The sequence below is a fragment of the Cricetulus griseus genome, chromosome 3 (assembly GCF_003668045.3).
Source record: "Cricetulus griseus strain 17A/GY chromosome 3, alternate assembly CriGri-PICRH-1.0, whole genome shotgun sequence".
NCBI lineage: Eukaryota > Metazoa > Chordata > Mammalia > Rodentia > Cricetidae > Cricetulus > Cricetulus griseus.
Genome location: NC_048596.1, coordinates 33,131,834 through 33,156,061, shown reverse-complemented (window position 1 = coordinate 33,156,061; position 24,228 = coordinate 33,131,834). Strand labels below are relative to the sequence as shown.

The 24,228-nt window shown below is 42.3% G+C and overlaps 1 protein-coding gene across 4 annotated transcripts in view; it reads right to left on the bottom strand.

Annotated features, from left to right (window-relative positions):
• Positions 1 to 24,228, bottom strand: part of Glis3 (GLIS family zinc finger 3) — a 426,885-nt gene that overhangs the window by 28,370 nt on the left and 374,287 nt on the right. For all 4 annotated transcript variants that reach the window (XM_027406458.2, XM_027406457.2, XM_027406459.2 and 1 more), the window contains one exon: positions 12,923 to 13,091. In XM_027406458.2, the coding sequence (XP_027262259.1) occupies positions 12,923 to 13,091 (169 nt within the window). The remainder of the gene's footprint in view (positions 1 to 12,922; positions 13,092 to 24,228) is intronic.

Below are 24,228 nucleotides of genomic sequence, written 5' to 3'. Positions count from 1 at the left end.
CCTCTGCCATTCCCTCCCCCCAAAGAGAGCAGGCCTCAAAGGGTTTCAACGAAACAAACACGACATAAGAAGTTACAGTAAGACTAGGCACAAACCCTCATATCAAAGCTGGATGAAGCAACCCAAAAGAGGAAAAGGGTTCCAACAACAGACGAAAGAGCCAAAGACACGCCACTGTTAGAAGTCCCACAAGAACAGCAAGCTAGCAACCATAACCTATATGCAGAGGACCTCGCTCAGACTCACGCAGGGTCTGTGTTTGCCACTTCGGTCTCCATCAGCTCCTGTGAGGCCTGCTTAGCGGATTCCGTGGGCCAGGTTCTCATATCACACAGCATTTTAACTAAAAAAAAAATCTACGGCCTCTCTGTTAATTTATATGTACTACATTGCTTGATAACCAGCTCAAGGTAGAGCAGAAGAGCAAACTCAAATCAGGTTGAGGGCAGAAGAGGAATGTGGAAATGAAAACAGGATCCTACAGTTAGAGGCAAGGACCCCAGACGCATCTGAAAACAAGACACCCAGAAAGACAGATGTTACACATTTGACTCAACAAGCCACAGAACCCAGGGAATTCAGCAGTTTTAGACTACTTGATACAAAACAAAACAACGGAGACTGAGAAAGGATCCTGAAGCTTGTTGAGTGCAACTACCTTTCCTACTGTGGCTACAGGGAAGGGAGCCTCCCTATTTCCCATTTTCTAAGTAATGATGATGATGATGACACAGAAAATGTCTCCATTTGGGGTATTGCCTCCCTCAAATATGTCAGGTCAAGGCAGTATCACCTATTCTGAGTTACAGTGAGCCAGAGAGGCATAAGAAAGATCTTGTGGTACCCTCTCTATGCTCATCTCTATAACGTCAGCTGATCTGCAACGGTCATTTCAGAGATTTCCTCCCTCTTGGGCTGCTACGCCTTTCACAGGACCTCAAAAGAGACAACTACTGTACAAGTAGGCACATGACAGACTAGGGGAAAATCCCTGCTTACCAGAAACAGAGCACACAAAAGCAAACCAGAACTGAGTCAACCATTTCCACTCACTTGGTGGGGAGTTGGTATGACCTTATGATGAGCAACGGTTTGCCAAGAAAGGGAGGCAAGGGAGGGGTTTTAAAGCCTCATAAATGAGCCTCCTGCAGAAGGGGCACTTAAAAGGTTCCTGCAAATACTCATTTATGCACACTTCAGAAAACAGCGAATCACTTGGCCATGCTCCTTCCGTTCAGTACCTCCCTTTCCTGCCTTCCCTGCCTACTTTGACCACCATCAGGCTCCCCACATGGCAGTGGGAAGGCCAGCACAAAGAGGTCACCCTTCCTCAAGATGAAGCAGCTAAGCCCAGACTATCACAAGACAGTAGGTCCCAAGTGGAATGAACACAGTTCAAGTTCACATACAGAAAATGGGGAGGATCAGGTGGCTGCGGAAAGACAAACGGGTGAGCAGTCAGAGCACACAGCCTTGGACTCTGGTGCTCTCTTACTAGACAAGGAAGTCTGTAAATCCTCCAACTCTCCCAGCTTCCACAGCAATTTTGCTCAGAATTGTAAAATATGCGATAGTTCTATTTTTTTTTTTTTCATTCAGGAGATACATACTGGGCACTGTCTGAGTATATAGCTGCTGTAAGCACACAGAGCAGAGCAACTGAAGATGCCTTTCTCTGAATTTCCAGAAGTCAGAGAAAGCAAGCAAGCAAGCACATCTAAGACTAAGTCAAAACCAGTCCTGGGCTAGCAAGTGAGTGTAACAGAAAAGGAAACAGTAGATATGGAATGATGGAGCACTGTGCAGAACTTTACATTCAGAAGTCAGGGATAGCCAAACACTTAAGACTAGGAACATCTGACAACTTTCAGGTGATTAGTGGCTGCTTAGAGAATGGATGCTGATCTAAACAGTGTCCATGTAGGGCATCTGGGGACATGTTTTTGGTGTCCCAGAGCCTACAAACTGCCCAAGATTATAGTCCTGATGCTACGTCAGAACACTTAGGCTCAGATTCAAAACAGGAATCTGAGGAAACCTTTTCTGTCTTGACAATTCTGATACACAAACTAACAGTGGCTCGCTCATCTGGCTCATTTTCCAGTTCCAGGAACAATGAGCTTTGCAGTCTGTAAGGGTCTAAGTTCTTGGGACTGACTTAAAATGTTAGTGCCATTATGGAACATTCTAGATGGGGATCTGGAGTACCTTTTTTTGTTGAAAACAGAAAAGGTCAAGAATGGTAAAGGTACTTCCCTGCCACGGCAATCTACTTTCCCACATACCACTCTCTTACAGTAAGTCATGACAAACTTCTCTCCTCAAATTCAAACCAAGCCAGTGGGATAGGGTCAGAGAGGAATAGGAGGTCACTTCCAAGGGTATTTGAAATCTTAACCCTTATCATTACTCAGTAGAAAGGGTATTAGTAACACACTGACTTAAAAAGACCTGACAATGGTGGTGGTGGTGGTGGTGGTGCACGCCTTTAATCCCAGCACTTGGGAGGCAGAGGCAGGCGGATCTCTGTGAGTTCAGCTGGTCCACAGAAGGAGTGCCAGGACAGGTTCCAAAGCTATACAGAGAAACCCTTTCTCAAACCCGCTCCCCGCCCCCCCAAAAAAAGATCTGACCATGAAAGTGTTGCTCCTTGGCTTTAGTAAACCTGCTCAGTTGGCGTAAGTTCTTTGTGTCTAAGCTAGTCAGGCATCAGTCTTTCCAGTGTACAACTCCTTTTGGTAAGGGCGTCTTTCCTTGTCTATAAGCCTAGATCATTTTGATTTCAGCTTTCAGATATATTTTATGGAAAACAAAACTTACTGATGATGATGTTGCAAGTCGAACCTATACCCATTTCTTGCCGCCCCAAGTTTGTGCTGTCTACACAATGGTTCTAGGGAACCATTGGGGTTATGTTGTAGCACTGCTTTGGGTCTTAACAGTGTGGAAAGAAGAGACTCCTGTATTTCCATGACCACTTAGATTAAGCTTTGGTTGGTACGTTCTTTGGATAATTTCCCTGACATCCCCTTTCTCTTCCACTGGGGATGTTCTCCCACCAAAGAAGGGAGAACACACGTGAACAGCTACTTTCATTGTACGCACACAAAAATATTATTGATTTGCTGCCAGGGAGCAGAACTAATGGATACAAACTGGCCTACAATGGATTTTCTCAGAGACTTTTTTCCCCCCAAGGAATTGTAGAGTATCATCTGTTGGGGTTTTAAAATTCATCTGTGAAAACTAATCAATGAAAAACGGCTTGCTGTTGGTCCACTGCAGGGGGGGGGGGGCACAGAAATTCTTTTCAAAACCTAAGAAGAAAAAGCACAGTTTTAAGGATTTCACATCTGATTTAACATCTTTAAAAAAAAAAAAAACAGTCCAACGATAATACTGTACTTTGTATAGCCAGACAGCTCTCCATTTTAGTAGACTTTAGTGGTCTTTATAACGATTTATGAATCACTTCATGAATTCCTGGCTGACTCATCTGGGTGACTATAGTATCTGCTTATACTTCCCTTCTGTCTCACAAAAGAGACACTTGGACTCAGTTCAATCCAGATTTGTCCCCAAATGATTCACAGCACGTTACTGGGGGAACTGCAGATTGAATTCGGCTTTTGGGACAATTGGGGGCAGCTTTCAGTAATGAAGAAATGGCTGCTGTGAGGTGTGGGTAATTGCAAAACCATCCATCTGGGCAGGACCAATGCTGGCCAAGAGCTGTGTGTCCATCCGAGGAGTTGGTCTTCACTCAGAGTCAAATCAGTGCCCTGGGAAGGAGAATCGCATCTGTCTCCTCATAAACAGCTGGATCAATAATTATTGCAAACAATCCATCAAAACAGAGGAGCCCAAGACTTAAAAATGACCCCCAAGTCTCCAGGGAACATGCAATGAGGACTGTGGGTGGTGTTTTAAAAGGGGACTCAAACGTGTATTAATAATCAGCATTTATGAAAATGGAGTAGATGCAGTGATATGCAGGATAGCTATTTTATTTAGGTACAGGGAACAAGCTGTAAAGTCAAGAAAATAATGAAGGCCAAAGGCTAAGAATTCTATGTAAATATGTGGGGTTTTTTTGTTGTTGTTGTTTGGTTTTTGTTTTTTGTCTGGTAAACTCTGAAGGAGTGCCAAAGGTTCTGCTGTTTTCCTTTGTGGAAAAGAAAATGGAGGAGGAGAAAAAGATCTGTGTTCACAAGAGCAATGAATTCTGTAGAAACAAGAACTGGGATTTCTGAGCTATCTGGACCCCAGGATCGGTGGTGACTCAGTCATTTTTCTGTTTCAGAATCCGATGTGAATGGGGAGAAAAGAAATGCCCGATTCTGCCAAATTCTCCTTTCAAAAGAGTACTTAACCAAAAGAAAATTTTGTCTAGGCTAGTCTTGGACATTTGATCTTCAAATATGTTCTGAAAAGCATATTTGTACAGTGATGTCACTCTTCTTCAGCTGCTGTGAGCGGGCCTGACCAAATGGGCCAACTCACTGTCCTACAGCAAGGCAAGTGCCTCTCTCTTGTCGAGCATGGCAGCCCTGTTCAATGTGCTTTCTAGACTGTAATGGGAATGCTAGACAAGAAAAACTGCTATTTCTGCCCAAACATGAGGAGAGGCACAAGCATCCCACACAGACTATCCTAAACCTTTCCTCATTGCCTCAAAGTATAAACAGTTTCTTTAAAGTCTATTCAATTTGGAGGATCAAATTGAAATGTGACTTCTGCCATATATGGCTAGATACATTGGAAAGCTGGTGCTAAACGAGACCACACAGGCCAGTATAATCTGTGAACCTTACAAAACTAGCTGAGGGGTAGTTTGTTCAGTAATGACATGTGCTGTTTGCATGTGAGTTCTTTCCATCTTTAGGGTATCAGGTAACTATGAAGGGATATTCAGCTCCTTCTCTTTAAAGTAAGATTCAATAACTGACCAGAGAAGTGAATTGGAGGAAAGAGCATTTCAAAGTCTATAATCCATCAGAGAAGGGCTCATGGTTCTGGGTGGGGAGAGTGCAACTTGTTGGCCATTACTGTCAATTTGTATCTATAGTACCTTTCCCAGCAATGTGCAAGCACAAGTACTTAGCAAACAATGGTCGCTGCTCAACATTCCATTGCTTCCAGAGCCTCAACTTCCTGCTTAGCATCAATTCCAGCGGCCAGGTAGATGAGCCATCTGCTCAACTGATAAACATCTCTTTGGAGATTGCATTTGTTTCTGTAGGAAACCTCTATTCCAGAAAAGAATATATATGTAAGAGATTGTCCCTAACCGTTTGCTCTGAGGCTGACTAAAACACAAGGCTTTTCTTCCTGGCAACTACACAGAAAAACAACCAAGGAGACTTCTCAGAAAAAGAAGCCAAAACAAACAAACAAACAATACAACAACAAAAACACATTGCCTCTTAGCGTCTGTTCATCTTGATAGTCTCTTTCCTGACCAACAGACAGTCTTCACTTGTAAACATATGGAAGTGTCTGAGTAGTGAATGCCCTTCCTTAGGAAGAGAAACGACTTTATGAATCTAGATCACACTGCTAGGACATGAAATGGAGCCTCACTCTGGAGTGGCCTGTTCAATACCAGAGAGCAGCAACTTAGGACTGTGTAACTCAGCCTGGAAGGCTGCTGAGCTCTTGCCTTGGAGATCTGGGCTGTGCATAATTTGTCGGAGAAGAGAACACACTGGCAAGTTTGAATAATACCACGGCCTAGCAACAGTACCATACTTCTGTTGCTTCATGTGTTAAAGTCGAGATGGCAAAAAAGGAATTCTATTTTACTTCAAGCCATCTTTCTTATAGCCATGACTCACTTTCCTGACAGAAAATCCAAGGGAACTAAGAAAACATTGTCTTGGCCTTAACTGGAAGGGTATTTGTTTGGAATGTGGGAACAAAATAAAGACGGCTGTCTTTGCTTCTACGGTCCAAGTGACTTCCTTAGCACTCAAAAAAAAAAAAAAAAAAAGTAACTTTTATAGACATCTTAAGTTTTGATTTTTTTAATGTGTGGTAATATACTTAAGCTAAAGTGATAAAACAGTATGTTTCAATTTTTTTTTAAAAAAAATGCATAAACAGCTGGGAGTTGGTGGCGTACGCCTTTAATCCCAGCACTTGGGAGGCAGAGGCAGGCGGATCTCTGTGAGTTCGAGGCCAGCCTGGTCTCCAGAGCGAGTGCCAGGATAGGCTCCAAAGCTACACAGAGAAACCCTGTCTCCAAAAAAAAAAAAAACAAAAACAAAAAAAAACAAAAAATGCATAAATAATAATCTGATGTGAACAAGTATTGGGACCAGAACAAAGCTGTTTCCTTAGTTAGTGCATATGGAGTCTCATAGCAAGACATCCAGCAGGGACCAAAGCAGAAAGTGGTGGAAGGACAACAACCATGTGCTCAGGTTATTATTAAAGAAACAGTGAAGCCACCATCACAATGGAGTTCCTTGACTCACTCCCATGTGCTCCATGAAATGCCACAGATTTCCCCAGAAGCACTGAGGGGCTAAGGTGGGGACAGGCAATTGTCACCTTGACATAGTCTCTGTTCTCAGAGAGACCTCGTATAATGGAATCACTATGAATCTATAATAAAATCATACCCCAAGTTCAGCTAATGCGCTGGTGAAGGCAAACGGCAGAGTCAAGCAACAGAGTGCAGCTGGACAGGGAATGCTTCTCTGGGGCCAACATGCAGGCTCATACCTGTCACTCTAGTACATGGGGGCAGAGGCAGGATAATCACTGTGAGTCTGAGGCCTGATCTACATATCGAGTTCCAGACCAGCCAGGGCTTCACAACTCCATCTCAAGCACACAAAGGCTCTCCAAAGAAATGCCTCGTTAGAACAGCACCATTTGAGGAGACACTACAAAGAAAGGCTCGAATCATCATAATGACCTAGTGTCTCAGGATCTGCGAATGCTAAGGCTGGAGGCAAGGTATGTTGGTCCTTCCTAGGAACAGCATGAAGGCGGGTGTGTCTTTGGCTTTTTAAACATGGGTAGTAATGGAAGGGGAACTTGGCTGACCCATACCACAGAGGATCATCAGAACAGGAGTTTGGTAATCTTGGTAGGATGGAGGAGGGTATGGAGAGGAACAAATGATTTATTTACATTTTAAAGAGCAGGTCTTGTGATGCAGAGCAAAGGCTTATGGGATGAGGAGGACTGCTGTGGACAGGCAAAATGAGACACAGAGAGAACAGGTAGGGAGTTGTACTTGAGATGCAGGCCAGGCAGTGGGGCCCAACCTGAAGTGGAAGAATGGTGCTGATGAAGCTTGGAAACCCTTGACAGATGATGGATTAATTAGATGTGAAAGGGTTAGGGAAAAGACCAAAGCTCAGCTGTAGGCTTTTCAGGTCTTTAATGGTAAGTTAAAGATGGTGATAGAGTTAACTCTTGATTACATTACCAAGAGAGTCTGAGGGACATTTAAACCAGAGGTAGGTCAGGGAAGATTAGTCTAGTGATGGGTTTTGCTTAATCCACTTATTCATCTTTTATGACATTCAGTACTTCTCAAAGTGTATGTGTGCGTGTGTGTGCAAAAGCACACATACATTCATGTTGGGAGAAGTAGGGGATTTGGGGCTCTTACTCTTTTAATCTCAAATGCCCATGGAAGCCATATTTCTAGAAAGCAACTGACATCCTCAGGGGATGCTAGGTGAGGACCACATCTTGACTTCTCATAGAACTCTCTGACACTGACATCTTTATCATCCAAGGGTAGAGCCTGCTGCTATGGAGTTCATGACACATGAGAATCAAGACGGACTGACTTTACTTATTGTCTGTGTTTATTTGTTGCCCTCTGGGTTAGGAATGTCTCAGTGCACATGACAAAGTATCTGCCATACATGTCAGGAGGGTCATTCAGTGATGTGCCCCGAGTAACCTGCAGCTATGTGAGGAAACACACAGTCCTGTGGAGAGCTCTTAGCAGAAGTTAACTCTCCTCTAATACAGTAGACAAGTGAGGCCAACCAGTGCCTCTGATTCCCAGACCTTTATACTCTGTCTCTAACAGAGAGAATTTTCATTTTATTTTTTTGACACTCAGGGAGTCTTCAAAGACCCGGTAAACCATAAATGTCTAGGATAAAAGCTTGGGATGGCAAAGAACAAAACTATCCTTTCAAATTGTACTAGGAAATAAAATAACATCAATCTCACAGTGCTGACTTATTAATCTAAGAGTTACAGAGGACAGCCTTTGTCTGACTGAGACCAAATGAAACACTTTCCCATTTCCTGTCATTTTTTCTGGAAGACATTCTGAATTTATTGTGGATGAATATCAGGCACATTTAGAACAAACGGTATAGTCACCACGGTTTCCTATTGGGTGAACATATGAATTCTTGTTCTCCAGAGGAAGATGAAACTACTTAATGTGGCTAATATAGGGTGACTCTTAGTGACATGCTCAGCTCCGCCCATGCTTGTTATCTTCTCTCTTGACATTTACAACCACCTTTAGTGCCTTTGGAGGTGGGGGGGCACATTACTTCTTCCCTCATTTTGAGAACAGAAGCTCTTGCTCTGTGCCTTCAAAGCTGTTGTATCACCCTTCCCTTGTCTAAATTATCACAGCCTATTGGCTTGGCTGCCCCCATTAGACTCAGTGTGCAGAGAAGGTATGGCTCTTATTTATCATGTTTCCCATGGTGTAGTCAGTGTCCAGCCTATCTCATGCTTCATAAATCATAGTCCAATGAAAGATTCCATGAACCACAGAGTCCCCAGGGCTAGGATAGATCTTGATAAGCTTTAACATCTTGCTACATTTTTTAAGATTACTGAATATATATACTAGGAGATTAAGAAGGGAGAATGAAGATTATACATAATGCATATGAGGCTATGGAAAAGCTATGTAGCTGAAGACACCAAGATCCCTGTTTGCTTAGGAGCAAGATTAGGAAAGCAACAGGGTTTGTTTTGATATATTCTGATGCTAGATATGCAAATAAGAGACCACAGTACCAGTTTTCTAGTAGTGATGGTCACAGAAAACACCGTATCTCTTAGTGTATGCCTATATGCATGGTAGACTAGTACCCAGGAATTGTATCAAAGTTTGCAAGAGGTATAAGATGGCAGAAGCATTAAGAATCAAAGCCATTGCCTTCTAACAAACACAAAACAAAAATCCAAGAGAAAACTATGGGAAGCTTCCTTGGGACAGTGGGTAGGCAATGCCTTCCTGTCTCCCAGGCATTTTCCTCAATTTTCCTTATCCATTGTTAAAGCTTCTTCAACATGCACCATCGTGTAACTCAGAGAAAAATACTCTGAAGGTTATGAGGAAACAAGGCCTCTGCCCTCCCAACATCAAACTCAGCTCTAGCTGGTGCATATACTATCAAATCTAAGATAGATAAAACAGATCCTAAGAACCAAGGGGCTCTACAGGGGTGTCAGCCTCTGACCTGAGAGGGAGCAGGTTTTCTGGGCTGAGAACGGAAGGCTGCATATAACAGCTGGAAAGGCTAAGTTAAGGCATGCCATTGAGAAAACAACGTATAAAGTGGTGAACAGACTGGCTTGCCTAGAATGGAGAGCTTTATTAATTGCAAAAACAATTCAGAGAGATGGTGACTCTTTGACCTTCAGCATCTAGGTAGACAGTACCAAGTTTCCAGTAATGAGTTAAAACATGGCAATGAGGATTAGCTTTGGATGGTCAATGACATACAAGCCCTCATATATCCAAATGCCTAGAATTCTAGCAACGCCACATCTGAAATAACATATTATAAAAGACTTGAGAAACTGGCATTTTTTTATTTGGTAAAGGCAATTTAACTATTTTTCCAAAACAATGATTCCTAATATTTTCGGGTCTTAATTCCTGTGCCAGATTACACATTCTGCAAAGAAAACCAATCCTTACTTTTGTTTCAATCTTCTGTGTCTCAGAAGTGGAGGTCAGGAAAGCTTCTGCAAGACCCTCCTTTGTGGAGAGTCCTTAGCTCTCAGCCCATCCCTGTCACTGTACTACAAAGTGTACCCTGCGTGACCTTCAGAAGGAAGACAGTCAGCTGACACTGTTGCAAAGTGAGTGACACAGACTAAGGTTACAAAGATTTTTCCAGTTCAAAGTGGCCACCCATACATATTTTTGTGATTTGTTGGTGTAACAGACATACATAAATAATGCCCAAAGACTTAACACTTCCAAAGACACTGAGTTTCTCTCAAGGGAAGCCACTGTCATACACATAAAGTCCTGGTGGTGGCTCAAGCAACATGACATAGGAAAACACCACTTCCCTTAAGAAGTTCAAATCAACATCAGGGATGTGTTGTGGCACTGCTCAAATCCCTGAAATGATGTGTCATTCAGTTAGTATTTAAAAATAAAAACAGACTCTCATCAAATTGAGAGAATTACATTTATTTTACGATGGTCAGGATCAAAGGACTTGACTTTAGATGGGCAGTTGCTGGGGGCCTTTTCTGACTTCTGACAGTGACTCAGCCCACTTTATTAATGAGCTAAAGCTAAGTAAATGATGAATCAATGCCTGCGAAGCAGGAAAAGATGCCAGTGCCCCACTAAAAACGCAAAGTGTGATCAACCTGTTTCCGTTAAGAAAGCTGCTAGAGTTTTTACTGGGGGATTTCCCAGGCAAACAGAGCAAAGATGTATAAACCCAGAACGGAAGGTAAGCCCATTTCCTCTCTGCCTTTTCATCCTGGTCCCTAGTGCAAATACAGTGAATAATTCAGGGCTTCTTCATGTCATCCTCTTCTCCAACCTGATTGGGAGAGATAAGCCACATCTCACATTTGCCCAGTCCAGTTAGTGAGGTGTAGGGTCAGAGCACATATCCTGTGGCAAGGACATGCAGCAACAAAAACCTGAAAAAGTGCAAACGTCTCTATTTCACTCATTCACATAGAGCTCCTGTGTTGTCCTGTTCCCTTCTTCCTTTATCTCTCCATAGTTACTTACACTATGGGTCATCATGATCATGGAACATTGTCTAGATGCCAACCCTAATTCCCCAGTCACACCAAGGTACCATGTGTTTGTCTAAGAAGCCTAGTGCGAGCTCTATGATGAACACCACTTTTAGTCCATTTGGAAACTGTAAAACTGTAAAACTGAAATAGATAAGCTCAGGTAACTGAAGAATAGATTTTTTGTTTCCAACGACCATGAATGTAATGGGTGGTGAGCATGGGCGTGGTTTTGCTGACAGTTCCTTTGAGGGGAGGCTGTACTTTACCATGTACACATGGCTGTTAAAATAATTCTTACCTTCTGATTCCCATTTCTAATCATTGCATACGTCCACATGTGGTTCTTTTACAATCTCATAAAAGTCATTCTCTGACATTCATTTCCTACTCTTTTTTTTTTTTTTTAATTTTTCAACTTTTGTTAAAGGCACAGTTTTCCAGAGACAACTTGGGCATGGACTTGGCTTCTGTTCTTTATTCTCTGACAAATCTGCTTCCTAATTAAGCCCTTGAGTGAATTCTTCTTACTTGTTTGTCTTACTCCAAGGCATCATATTGTTCACAAGGAAACCTGAAATGGCTTCACGTTGTACCCTTCCATCTCTTGTTCCAACTGACAACTGCTCTCTTATGCAGAGTCCTTCCTCTATAAAGTCAACCTCATTGCATGTTTCTTCTAACAATGGCTATTTACTTCCAGTAGGATAAGGGCAACTCCTCAGTTTAAAACACATGGCTCCACAGAAGTCAGATAGCCCGTCATCACCCAGTCATCATCCATGTGCATGGTGCTACCCTGAGTGGTCAAGACCGTTTTGCTTGCTGCAAGCCCTCTCTTCCTACTCATTTTGCAGGTGTCCTTGCTGTCTGAGATGCTGCCCCCTTTTATCTGTATAGAGAAAACTTCCTTTGCTCTCAATGCCTATGCCACCATGCCTTTCACTCATGGAGAAACTGGCTTTGTGGTTCATTGAAACAGATGCACCTAGGAAACAGAGGTATGAGAACCCACCTCTAGCCCCAAACAGATAAAGCCATAGGAAGATTCAGAAATAAAAATGGAATATTCAGTTTTTCAGGGATTTTCCCATAGAAATACTTTCTGAGGATGATACCAACAAAAGTATTGAGTGAACAGTAGCTTCCTGACAGTCATATAATATTTTCTGTCACTTTGTCATCTTTTCCCAAGGTGCTGCAGTTTGAATCTTGAACAATTGCCCATGGTCTGTGTGTTGACACATTTTCTGGGTTACTATCCTGATGTGCTCGTTGGGGAGGAAGTGGAACTCTAAGGAAGTGGGGTCTAGTGACAGAAAGTGAGGTTGCTGGGGACATGCCCTTGAAGGAGAAATTGAGAATGTAGTGCCTTCCTGCTTCTCTCTTTGCTTCCTAGCCACCATGAGGTGAGCAGGCCTTCTCGGCCACAGACTCCCACCCTGATGAACCCAAGGCCCAGTGACCATGGGGTGAAATCACTGAAACAGTGAACCAAACCCTACTTGTATGTTTACTGTTTTTCAGACATTTTTGTCAATAATGGAAAGCTTCCTATTACATAAACTTATATTGCTATCTATGTGACCATGGCACTTTTTGTATCTGGAGAGCCAGCCCCTCAACTCACTGAAAACTGAGTCCTGACACAAGGTGCTGTGGCAAAGATGGGACATTGTGATACATTTTCTAGCTCCTGACACTTGAGTTGCTGTTGACTGCCAGTATCATTTCATTTGTTATAAAAAAATGTAACAGATAATGAGGTATTTGGTCCACATGCTTTGTGTATGTTACTTTTAAAATGTCACCCCTGGGTAACTCAACCCACCAACGGATTATTAATAAAATTCAGCGGCTGTCGGAGCTCTTCTCTTGGCGGTAACACCTATTATGAGAGAGAGACAGATGGCCTTACCTCTCGGTGCTTGCGTCCACAGCTGTGAGTGGAGGTAACTGGGAGGAGGGGTTGTGGGGGCTCCCCTGTACATTATGTCCCGGAGAAGGGTGACTGACAGGATGTGGGGGTGGCACGGCCCCAGCAGCTGTTGCACTTCGGTTTGGATGATTGCTGGCAAAAATGGGAGCTGAAATCAAGAGAGAGAGGCAGCATGAGAAGGTGCCACGAAAGAGGCCACATTTAAACACCAAGGCTGACAGCAGGCATATTTCAGGGGCTTGTTTGTTTTTCTCTGAGTGCCTTTTAGGGAACAATTCTCCCCTTCGTGGATACACATAGCTTTTGTTTCTATGGTGGAACAGGTTCCCTGGCTCTTGCGTCTTCAGCACCATCTCAGGAGCTCCAGCTGGGCTTGCTCCAGGCTCACCTTTGTCTCTGAAGTGCTGTGTGCCCTGCCAGCTTCCTAAATGGTCATCACAATTACTCCATCTTGTGCTGTTGGCTTCTAAGAAAACATTTTCGTGTCTGTGCCTTTTCGTGTCATGGTTGTATGATGGCATGTTCAGTCAGCTGACTGCTAGGGGCACAAGACAGGCCTTCTGCTCCTTCTCACTGTGTAGTTAGACACTATGGGTCATGTCCCTCCATAGTCATTGTAAAATTAACAGAACCCACATAACTTGTCACAGCATAGGGTCCCATACCCTTAACTAAGAGCCTAGAATACTCAGGCATTTCTTTGATGGTGTGATGAATATTCTTGTTCTTTCTCCAAAGAAGTCCTCATCTAAGATGACAAAATAGGAAAAGCTGGCCCTCATACACAGCTCTGGGTGCCTCCCCCCACCAACACTGCCACTCTCACACTAATGGTGAGTCTCAGCCCCGTTCTTGGGGCAGCCTCACCTTTGAGAGCTGTATCTGACCTCAAACTTGCCTGCGTGCCCATTTACATCAGCTAATTGGAACCATGTCATCTGATAACCAGGGCTTGTCACTTTCAAAGTCTATCAGAGAGGAAGGACCTTAGTGTGGGGGACCTACTCGGCAGACATATCATTAGGCTGCAATCAGGCGGCATCATTACTGGCTCTCCTCCTCTTCCTTCCTTGCACACAGCACTGCTGTGTGCCCAGTCCTGCTCCTTTTGAACTTTACCAATATCAAAGAACAAATGGATCTTTTTTAATTAAAGAAATCAAGTTCAGGATTAAGAAAGTCATATTATCAGAAAAAGATTTGAAGGTTTAAAAGTTCAGGGAGTTGTATTTTTAGACCAGTATCACTTTCAGCCAACCTCACCAGGGTAGAATTAAGACCCCGGGTGACCCAGCCCCCAAAAGACTAATCCAATGGAATAAGAGTTCAAGGACTTAGGGGAGCATGTGAAGAGGCAGAATTACCATCTTCCCGCTCAAAAAGCTCCTGACATGGGTGTGATCTGATGTGAAGGGTTTATTTCTGGTAAATCAGCATTCTGTCAGGCTTACTCGTATCCTCAGAAACCTTCACCCTTCCATAGTCCTCTAGGTCCTAAAGTGGTAGTGAGGCCAGGAAGTGCTTACTAGTTCAAAAAGTCAACCCCAAGCTTCTCTTGTGCGTGTCAGCCTGCATGCAAGTTGCACATTTGCAAACTTGCTGGAGTCACCTTATGAATCACTGCCCTCATTTGTGCCCTGCTGGCTCAGGGAACCACAATTCTGCTTGTATTCCAAATAATAATGTGGACCAAGGGAGAAGGCTGTTTGGATTGACTGTAGCAATAGTTTCAATATTGGTGTTTGTCAGCATGGAGTGTGGATTTTATATACTGTTCTAAAAACTAATGGAATAATAGGTCACACAAACATCATGAAAGCATAGCTACCTTGAAAAATAATTCTGCTTAAATATAGAAACAACAGCTCTCATTTATTTTGTAATTGGTGCTGAATATACCCTTCACTTATGTACCCCTAGAGGTATTTTTGTTTGTATGTGTTTATGTTTATCACAAGGGACACACTGCCTTGCTGTTAGCAACCTAGTGGGCAATAGGAAACTTGGTTGCTCATGCTATGCTTTACTCTATGGTTCAGCAGAAAATAGGGTGTTTCCCAAAGGTTTGCAGTAACTGCTGATTTCACATTAGCTACAATTAAATAAGCTAAACAATATGGCACCACAATATGGCCTGTCACTCAAAGTGAGGAGTTGCTGAGGAACTATCCTTTCTCCTAGCCAAGTCACAACCAACCACCTATTGTTTGCTTATCCATCATCTATCCATCCAACATTATTTTTTTAATTTTATATATTTGAATTACAAACAAGATTGAATTACATGATGATCCCAGTTCCCTTCTCCCTCCCTTCCTCCCCTACCACCCCCAACTAAAATCCTACCTGTCATATGTCATTTCTTCTAATCTACACCTGACTCAAAATTTCTGATTCCTCATGACCATCCAACATTATTTTAAATGATGAGTCTGCTTTATATGTATACATACACATATATATTAGTTATTCTATCATTTTTGTACTACTGTCCTTGAATGGGTTTCAGCTTAAAAATGGAGAAATACCCGTATGCATTAATTCTATCAAAATACCAAGATTTACTAAGGTTGACCTTTTAACAATGTTCCAATACACACTAACTTGTGGTTCTACCCAAACAGGTAGGTGACCACATTCCAAATTAATTACAACAGTTTATACTTTAGTACTTTTGCTAAGTCCTCTACTTTGACATGCTTATTTTACTATTTTCACCTTCCTCTCCCTCACCCTCTCCCTCCTCATGCTGGGGACTGAACCCAGAACATTATGCTTGTTAAGAAAGTGATTTTCCATTGAGCTACAACCCTGGCCTCTTTATGTACTTCTCTAAGGTGCCGATCATTCCACAAATAGTTATGAAGTAGCTATCATATGACAGACACAAAACTTGGTCCTGGGATAAACTATAAAATAAGATCTGCTATCTCCAACCGCATCAATTCATGTTTGCTTTCTTAATGAATAAAGATAATCAAAATGCCAATAAAATATATCTTGGGGCTCTAGTATAGAGGTAGAAATTTTATCCAACAATTTCTGTCCTTTTCTGATCAAAGGTTGACCCAGGGAAGTGTTAATTCTCTCAGATTTGTAAGCAGATTCATGCCTCAGAGGCCTAACCTCAAGAAATCCAGGAGTCTTAGGGCAGAAAGCCAGGAGTACAATGGTAAACTGAGGAAAGGACTGTCCAAGCTATATGAAGGTACACTACAATGGCCAGGGAGAGGTGGTGGTTGAGAAGGTGTGCTGGGTAAGGTATTTGAAGTGACTGGCTACGGATTGGTTTTTTCCAAGTGTTACAAGCTCCGAGGTCAAACACATGTCCACAGTCCTTCCCTTTATAGCTATAACTGATTCATAATACTGAAATAGAAAAAGATCCCCTATGAGGCACCCCATGAGAAGAAGAAATAGAGGGCCTCAGGCTTCAGTTTAAAGTCTGAATTTGAAGGTTTTTGAACAGTTTCTTACATAGGGCATAATCAATCACTTTTCTGCAAAAGAAAGCCAATCACTTACTTCTGTGTTGTAATATATGTGATGAAAATTACAGAGATTTTATCAGAATTATAGAGAGATTAGGCCTTAGTTGAAAGAAACTAATTATCAATGTGTATACAGAAGAGTCTGCCTGCAGAGTCCAGGGTATAATTGCTAGTTGCAGATATTACTTATGACCAAAATAATGACATGAAATTGAAGATAAGTAATAAGAGAAACACACCTGGCTTTCTAATGTACACCCAAAGGACAACTCTCTGAAGTCAGCTAGCTACAGGCATGGGAACTAACTATCCTTGGCCTTTATCAAGGACCCACAAGTCGCAGAAACTGCTATCATGGCCCAGAAAATGTCTTTGCTGTCCACAGTGATTTCCAGGAATGTCTAACCTTACCAAACCAAACATCTAGGCTATACTCTTAAGTATATAGTCTCCAAGTATTGCTCCTTCATTCATTTGAACAAAACATTCCAATACCTTCTTTGCATAAAGCAGGTGCTAACTCTTAGTGTTTTAAGTTTCAATACCTGCTGGCTTCTCACAGACCTGCCTGCTTCAGCATATGCTCACTGACAAATGCACAGTCTTTGCCAAGGGATTTCCAATCTTAGGAAGAAACTCTCCATGCTGGGGTGGAACTATGAGGTTATTCACAAAGGGAAAAAATATTTCCGTACTTACTCAAAATGATTTCCACAACTCAACCAGTGGAGTGTACAATGCGGCCTATTGATCAAAGCATACAGAAGAGACTGGAGCCCTCCAGAACACAGCACAGCATTAACAAAACTGTTGTGATCAAATCAACCAGACACAGACTTCCCTGGAGGCAGCTTTCATTGTTGGTGTCACCTTGGGGGTCAGTGCTGTCTCCAAAGCTCGAAGGGGGCTTTTCAGTGAACTTCCAGACAGGGCTGGTGACTGGCAGCTGGAACAACTGATTAGGCACAGCAAAGGAACAAACTAGAAACCCTTATTGCCTTTGTGATTAAGAGATGGTGGAGTCCCCAAGGAAATGAAGCCTGATCAAGCAATGAATGTATAAACTCTGCCTGCTGCCCAGAGCCAGGAGCCCTGTTCCCCCTACTGCCATGGACTCTTTCACCGGGGTCTGGCTTATGGCAGTGCTAGGGAGAGGTGGCTCTGTGATTCACATGGCTCTTAGATGCTATCTCAAAGGCCCTTGGGGCCACAGAAGTCCAGTCTGCCACCTTAAGCTATTTCAGTTAGTCAATATCAATCAGCATATCTCTGTTACAACTATTAATATATTATTTATTATTAATAACAATAATATTGTTACTAATATAATAGTTGTTATATTATACAGTACTGTGATATTATAATTAATGCATTATATTATCAATAACTATTAATATATTATTTATTATTAATAATAAATATTAGTATAATGATTGTTATAATATATTGTGTAATGTTATGTTGTTAATTATAATAATTGATGTATTATATTATCAATAATTATGACTATATTATTTTTAATGAACAGGGCACCTTTGGGGATATTTCACTTGTGAGGTATTTAACATATGAACGGAGGATGCAAGGAGTACTTTAGGGACCCCAAATAAAGACTACTTGCCTTGGGCCATCCCAGAGCTGGGGTAGGGTACCATCCACATCATTTGGTGACTGTTTCCATCCATCCAGAGGGTGGGCACACAGACTTTCCTGTTAGTCAGGGGCATAAAATAGTAGCTAGCATAGACAGGTCTGGTGGAATAAACTTAGAATCCTTGATAACAGGGAGAGTAAAGCAAGGGATTTCAAGTTCAAGGCTTGCCCGGGCAATTTAGTGAGACGGTCTCGAATAAAAGTTGAAAGTGGAGCCGGGTGTTGGTAGTGCAGGCCTTTAATCCCACCACTCGGGAGGCAGAGGCAGGTGGTTCTCTGTGAGTTCGAGGCCAGCCTGGTCTCCAGAGCGAGTGCCAGGATAGGCTCCAGAGCAACACAGAGAAACCTTGTCTTGAAAAACCAAAAAAAACAAAAACAAAAACAAAAACAAAAACAAAAACAAAACAAAACAAAAAAACAAAAAAAAGTTGAAAGTAGAAGTTATGGATATAGTTCAATGGGCAAGTCCTTGAATAGCATGTGTAAAACTAGCTTCAAACCTCAGGGCAGTAAAGTATAGCTATATTTCTGTTCTTTGAGATGAAATAATCTGATAACCCAAAAGAGCCATGGAAGGAAGACATATTTTCTGATTCCCTAGATCTTAGGCCGAGGCAGGTTTGAGAATCTAAACTTCTTGTGACTCTCCAAGTGGTCCAGGTACACATATGGGTAGCAGGGGCTGAACTAGGTCTCAGCTCCATTTCATCTGCGTCCTTCTCCATACTGGGGAACTCACAGTTAGGACTGATCAAATACTTGTCAAGTGCCAAGGACATATAAACATTTGCTATTTATCGATGAGGCTTGAGGTCTCATCTGATTCCTGGTTAGATGAAAGGCTATAGTCACTCGGTGAGCAACAAGTGAAGGTGAAATTCAAAGTGAGACTTCAGGTCATATGCCCCTAACCATCACCCCACACTACCTCTCAAGTGCCAGTTGGATTCAAAACAAGCTGCATCCATATCTAGCAGGGAACCTGAAAAGTGGAGTGGAGGCACACAGGTGGCTGCAACACTCAGTGAGACAGACGGTCAAAAATGCACTCTCTGTCCCTGCCCATTCTCAGCCCTGATGAGGGAAATCTACCAGTTCTGAAATGTAATCCAGACAAGAAATTAACTGAATTATTTGGTTTGGAAAACAAACAGCTGGTAAGAAATGTGCTTTTTCCCAAATAAAGGTTTCAAATCCATGTCAGAGGCATATTGATCCACAGGCAAGGAAAGGAGAGAGGCCTGCAGGGTGATGCGTGAGCGATCAGTTATAGGAGCCCTTTAGTGTAGCAAGCAGGATATCCTGGGCCATCGATAATGAGCCTAGAGGAGATTTACTCCGTGTGTGTGTGTGTGTGTGTGTGTGTGTGTGTGTGTGTGTGTGTGTGTGTGTGTGTGTGTGTGTAGAGACCACTGAGCTTCCCTGCAAGCCCCTGCTTCAGGGCATTCATGGTTCCTGAAAAGCCCTAGCATGGCTCCGGCCTGTCCTCACTAGAAAAAGGAATCAGAGTTATTCGAAGATGATGACCCTCACTTGTAATGAATGTCAGAGCCCTGTTGGTTGGGCTCCTGAGAAATGACATTAATTGCTTGGTGGCTATCACAAGGGAAGAAGTCTGGGCTGACCATTCATCTCTTAGGCAGAGTTTCAAGGGTCAAGGCACAGAGGAGCAAAATAATCGATGAGCCCAAAGTAAATCGGCTCTCAAGCAGACATTAACAAGAATTAGAGGGTCCATATGAAAGGTGAGCTTAATCTTGTCTCTCCATCTCTCTCCTGAGAGGAGAAATTCAGACTTGGGAGGAGTTCAATAAATCATTTAACCGCAGTGGTGATTTTGGCTCCTCTGGCCTCATCAGAAATCAAGCACTCAGGCCAGACAGTGCCAGCATGGTGAGGAATAGAAAAAAGTGCACCCAATGGGAGTTACATGGATCTGCATTTGAAGCTCAGCTCTAATGATTGCCTGACATTTGTTCATCTTAAAAAGGGTAATACTTTACAGGATTGCATGAAGAAATATAGATATACAATGTATTAAAAGCCCAAAATGGGGGCTGGAGAGATGGCTCAGCAATTAGCACCCTTTACTGCTCTTGAAGAGGGCCCAGATTTGGTTCCTAGTATCTGCATGGGAACTCACAAACAACTGTAATTCCAGTTTCATGGGACTGACACCCTCTTGTGGCCCAGCCTTTGTGGACACTGCACTGTGTACTACAGTCAGAACACTGATATACAGAAAATAAGTAAGATCAAAAAAAAAAATAAAAACCCATAGCACAAAGGCTGAACTCCGTTTATACACTTACAGAATGCCCTTATCATTTGACTGTATTATTGCAATTAATACAATTTTAATACGATTAGGGCATCACAAAGACATACACTGCTCCAAAACGGTATATATACAATTAAGCTCCCTCATCTAAGGCCCAGATAGAAAGAAAAAAAAAGGCATATAAACTGTGCATTGGAGTTCCTCACAATGGAGAGGGTTATGCATCACATTCAATCAGCTTTTTATTGTTCAATATTTTTATGCATGTGCTACAAAGTGTCTGGGGCCTAGAACGAATCCTCATAGGGTTAAAATGTTGTCCTTTACTTTGAAGGAGTAATACACACCTTTGAGATACAACCCATAATACATTTCAGTTTAGAAGATAACAAGTCATTTTCATGCATGACTGCACTTCGTTAAGGAGAGAAAATGGGGTGTTAGTAAAATGTCAACACAATTGTCCCTCTTGAAGCTTAGTTTATCTTGAAGTATTTTTACAATTTCAGTGCTTCTTTTTGTTTGTTTCTCCTCTCCAAGAGCATATAGATCCAGTCTTGGTTAATTTTCAGAATTTAAAGAAAGACTTCCCTTTAGATGCTCTGAGGAAAATGTCCCATATTGGGGCTATCCAGAAATTTGGCCCCCAAAAGTGAAAATTTAAGTCTAATACCATCTGCTGTTCTTCACGAAACACCTCAAAGCAATTTAATTGCACTGTCATCCAATGGAAAACGCCCTCCTGACCTAAATTCACACACCAGAGTTTTCTAGCAAGGAAAATGCCTGCCAGGGCAATTTGCTAGGAAGCCTGTATTTAATTCTAAAGTTAATTGGAGAATGGGAGAAACCCCAGTTTACAGTAATCTTTGTTGTGGATGAGAAGGCGCTGTTCCCTTTTTCCTTCCTGCCTAATGTCAGGGTACTGCCCCTCTGTCTCTCCATCAGGAAGGGTGAGACTGCATCCACAATCTGGCTGTGTTAGGAGAAAGCAACTTCCTAAGGGTCTGCACATTCTTCCCTCTAATCTTTCCCCTCTCCTCGCGGCATGAATAATTTTAATATTGCCAATCACTAAAACTCCATTCTTTCTGCCCGCCTCCCCCCAACCCCCACTTTGCAGTGTGGAGTATCATTATCCAGCAGCCCCATAACAGCATAATGAAACAATCCCTTCTCAACCGCATCGGGTGGCTGTCAGACTAAAATGACAATGCCCGTACATCCCTGACATACTACCCTCAGCTAATTGATGGCAAACAATGGCAACTGTCTCCAGTGCTCTAAGACAAAGAAAACATACATGTGTCACCTGACAGGAGAGCTACCTGGCAATGGATAAAGCAATGTTTTAGGGGGCTGCTGAATTAAGGTAAGTAAGGGTACAGCTCAGAAGAATGTACCTATTAGCTTTGTGTTTAACTGTGCCGCTGTTCACTGGGGAACAGAAATAAATAAGGTAAAGTAAGAATTTATTGATGTCTGGACAGTTACATGAATATTCAGGTTCTCTTACAAACAGATATTCTCCCAAGAGCTCCGAACTTCAGAGTAGGCAGTCCAATTACATTTCTAGCTCACACAGCTAGATTTACCACCAGGGAAGATGTTATTAGTGTTGGGGAGAGTACACAGGCTCTCAAGCCTTTCTGGAATATACCATGATACAACTAGAAGGTATGTCACCAGCGTGAATGTCAAAGGTTACCATCAAACATTCTGAAATACCAGGTGTAATTAGCTTCTGTTCGGGGAAAGTTCCTGGAACATCTGTGCTTCAGAACAAAGACATTCTGTTGCAACTCGAATGGCATCATTCTGGCACTTCTCTGGGGCCAACATTTCATGCAGCCCTGTTAGATCTTTCCAGACAATTCATGACACATCAAACCTCAAACCTCAGACTATGTTTCTCTTCTCTTAAGTATCAACTCTCCTACTCAGTCACCCTAAATTACACAGCAAAGTTGGTAGGGTATAAGTGAACATGCAAATCAGTCAAGACTTCCCTTTGGATATCTGCACTGTCTCTCTATGTACTTTAGATTTTCACCCCCTGTCAGAATGAAAAAGCAGAAAGAAGAAAGATGGAGCTGGCATGGCTAACTGCTCCTGGTGGTGATTAGAAAGTTCTCTGCTCTGTCTTTGTAGCAAAGTCCAACTTATTCATAAAAAGTAATAACCATTTTAGCAAACATATTGGGTCTCCTAACCCTTGCTATGTATTCTATGACGATACCACCAAATGTAGAATCCTTGACCCCACCTGCTCTACATCCATATGGACTCTGAACTTATGTGTAGTCAAGGCTGCTTGCAAACAGATCTGTAGCAAGGACGGCCAACCTGGTTTTGATGTCCTTGCTCTTCTAGCAAAATGAAATGCTGGTCTGTGGACTCTGAGGGAACCTCTCTTTTCTAGGTGTGTTGCAGGAACTGAGGTACAGTGAGGGACCAGCCTTCAGTCATCACTGGCCTGAGGCAAAACTGCACAGACAATGAAGTTGGTTTTGTTGTGGCCCTTTCTTCCATTTTCACACCTTGTTCTCACAGCCTTTCTTTACCCTTTAGCTTACTGGACTCATAAACAGATAGTCACATTTTATTAAGAATTCATGTTCCCATACAACATTTTGGAAAGAATTTTGATTGAATATTTTTCCCTATTTGGGAAACAGAAGCTTCAGTTATACTGTCTTCAAGGTCTCCTGTGAGACACAATGTATTTTGAGGAAGCAAGTATGTTCCCTGTTGGACTATGACCAAGTGGGCCCCTCAAGCTTGATGTTCAGCTTCTTGTTTTATTTCTGAGGATTGGTATGTACATCTCAGGGAGGCTGTGATTTTAGAAAATAGGTGTTGGTACTCTACAGGCTGAGACACTCCCCCTTCCAGAAAGAACAAATGTGGATAGGGCAAAACCATGACAGCTCCTGGATCTCACTGCCAGCCTCTGGCTCGTCATGCCTAAAACCCAGTTCTTTTCTCTCTGTAAGCCTCCTCCTGGATGAGAACCTTGTCTGTCATGGCATTCCACCCCAGGCTGCCTCTATAGGTCTTCTTGTTAGTTGATGAATCCAGGGAATGATTCTTCTATTTGAAGCCTCTAATCTTAGGGCGTTCGAGAGCATCACAGGAAAGTTAAAGAGGAGGAAACTCAGCCTGGATCCCTTCAAGGCAGACTTTTGCTACCATCTGCTTTCATTGCTGGATCTCATAAAGTTCTCTGCAAAAGCCATGGGCTGGGAGACTTCTTAAGTATCTGCTAAATCTAAAAGATTACAGGCCTAGCCAAATTCCTAAGCATTATATGCTCTTAACTCCTCTTAGTATACATTCTCTTCTTTAATTAATTTATTTTAGTTAATTCACTTTATGGCTTCCTTGATTTCATTTGGTCATTGACAAAGGTTCCAGATGTAAGTCTGAAGCTGAGGTCACTAAATTGTTTTTTTAGAAAGGACCAGAGAGTTTTAGGTTTGTAGCAAGAGGCAATGCCCTCAGTTCTTTAAGCAGCTATTCTCATCCAAAGCCTAATAACTTACTTTTGTTTAAATTTATCTTTAAAACTCTTAAAACTACCACTAGTTCTTTGGCCACGCAAAAACAGGAGGCAGGCCAGATGTGGCCTGTGGGTGGTTTGCTGATCTCCAGTGTAACACATTACCTATTGCATAATAGCTACAAAGAAAACACCATCACAGTAAGATTAGAGAAATACAAATTATAAAACCTAAATTGGGGGTAAGAAAATAGCCAAAAAATGGTTTTATAGGCACCATGGACTATATTTTGCCATAAATGACAGAGCCTGGATGAGACTCTTTGCAAAATGATACAAGGAGAGACCAAGGCTATAC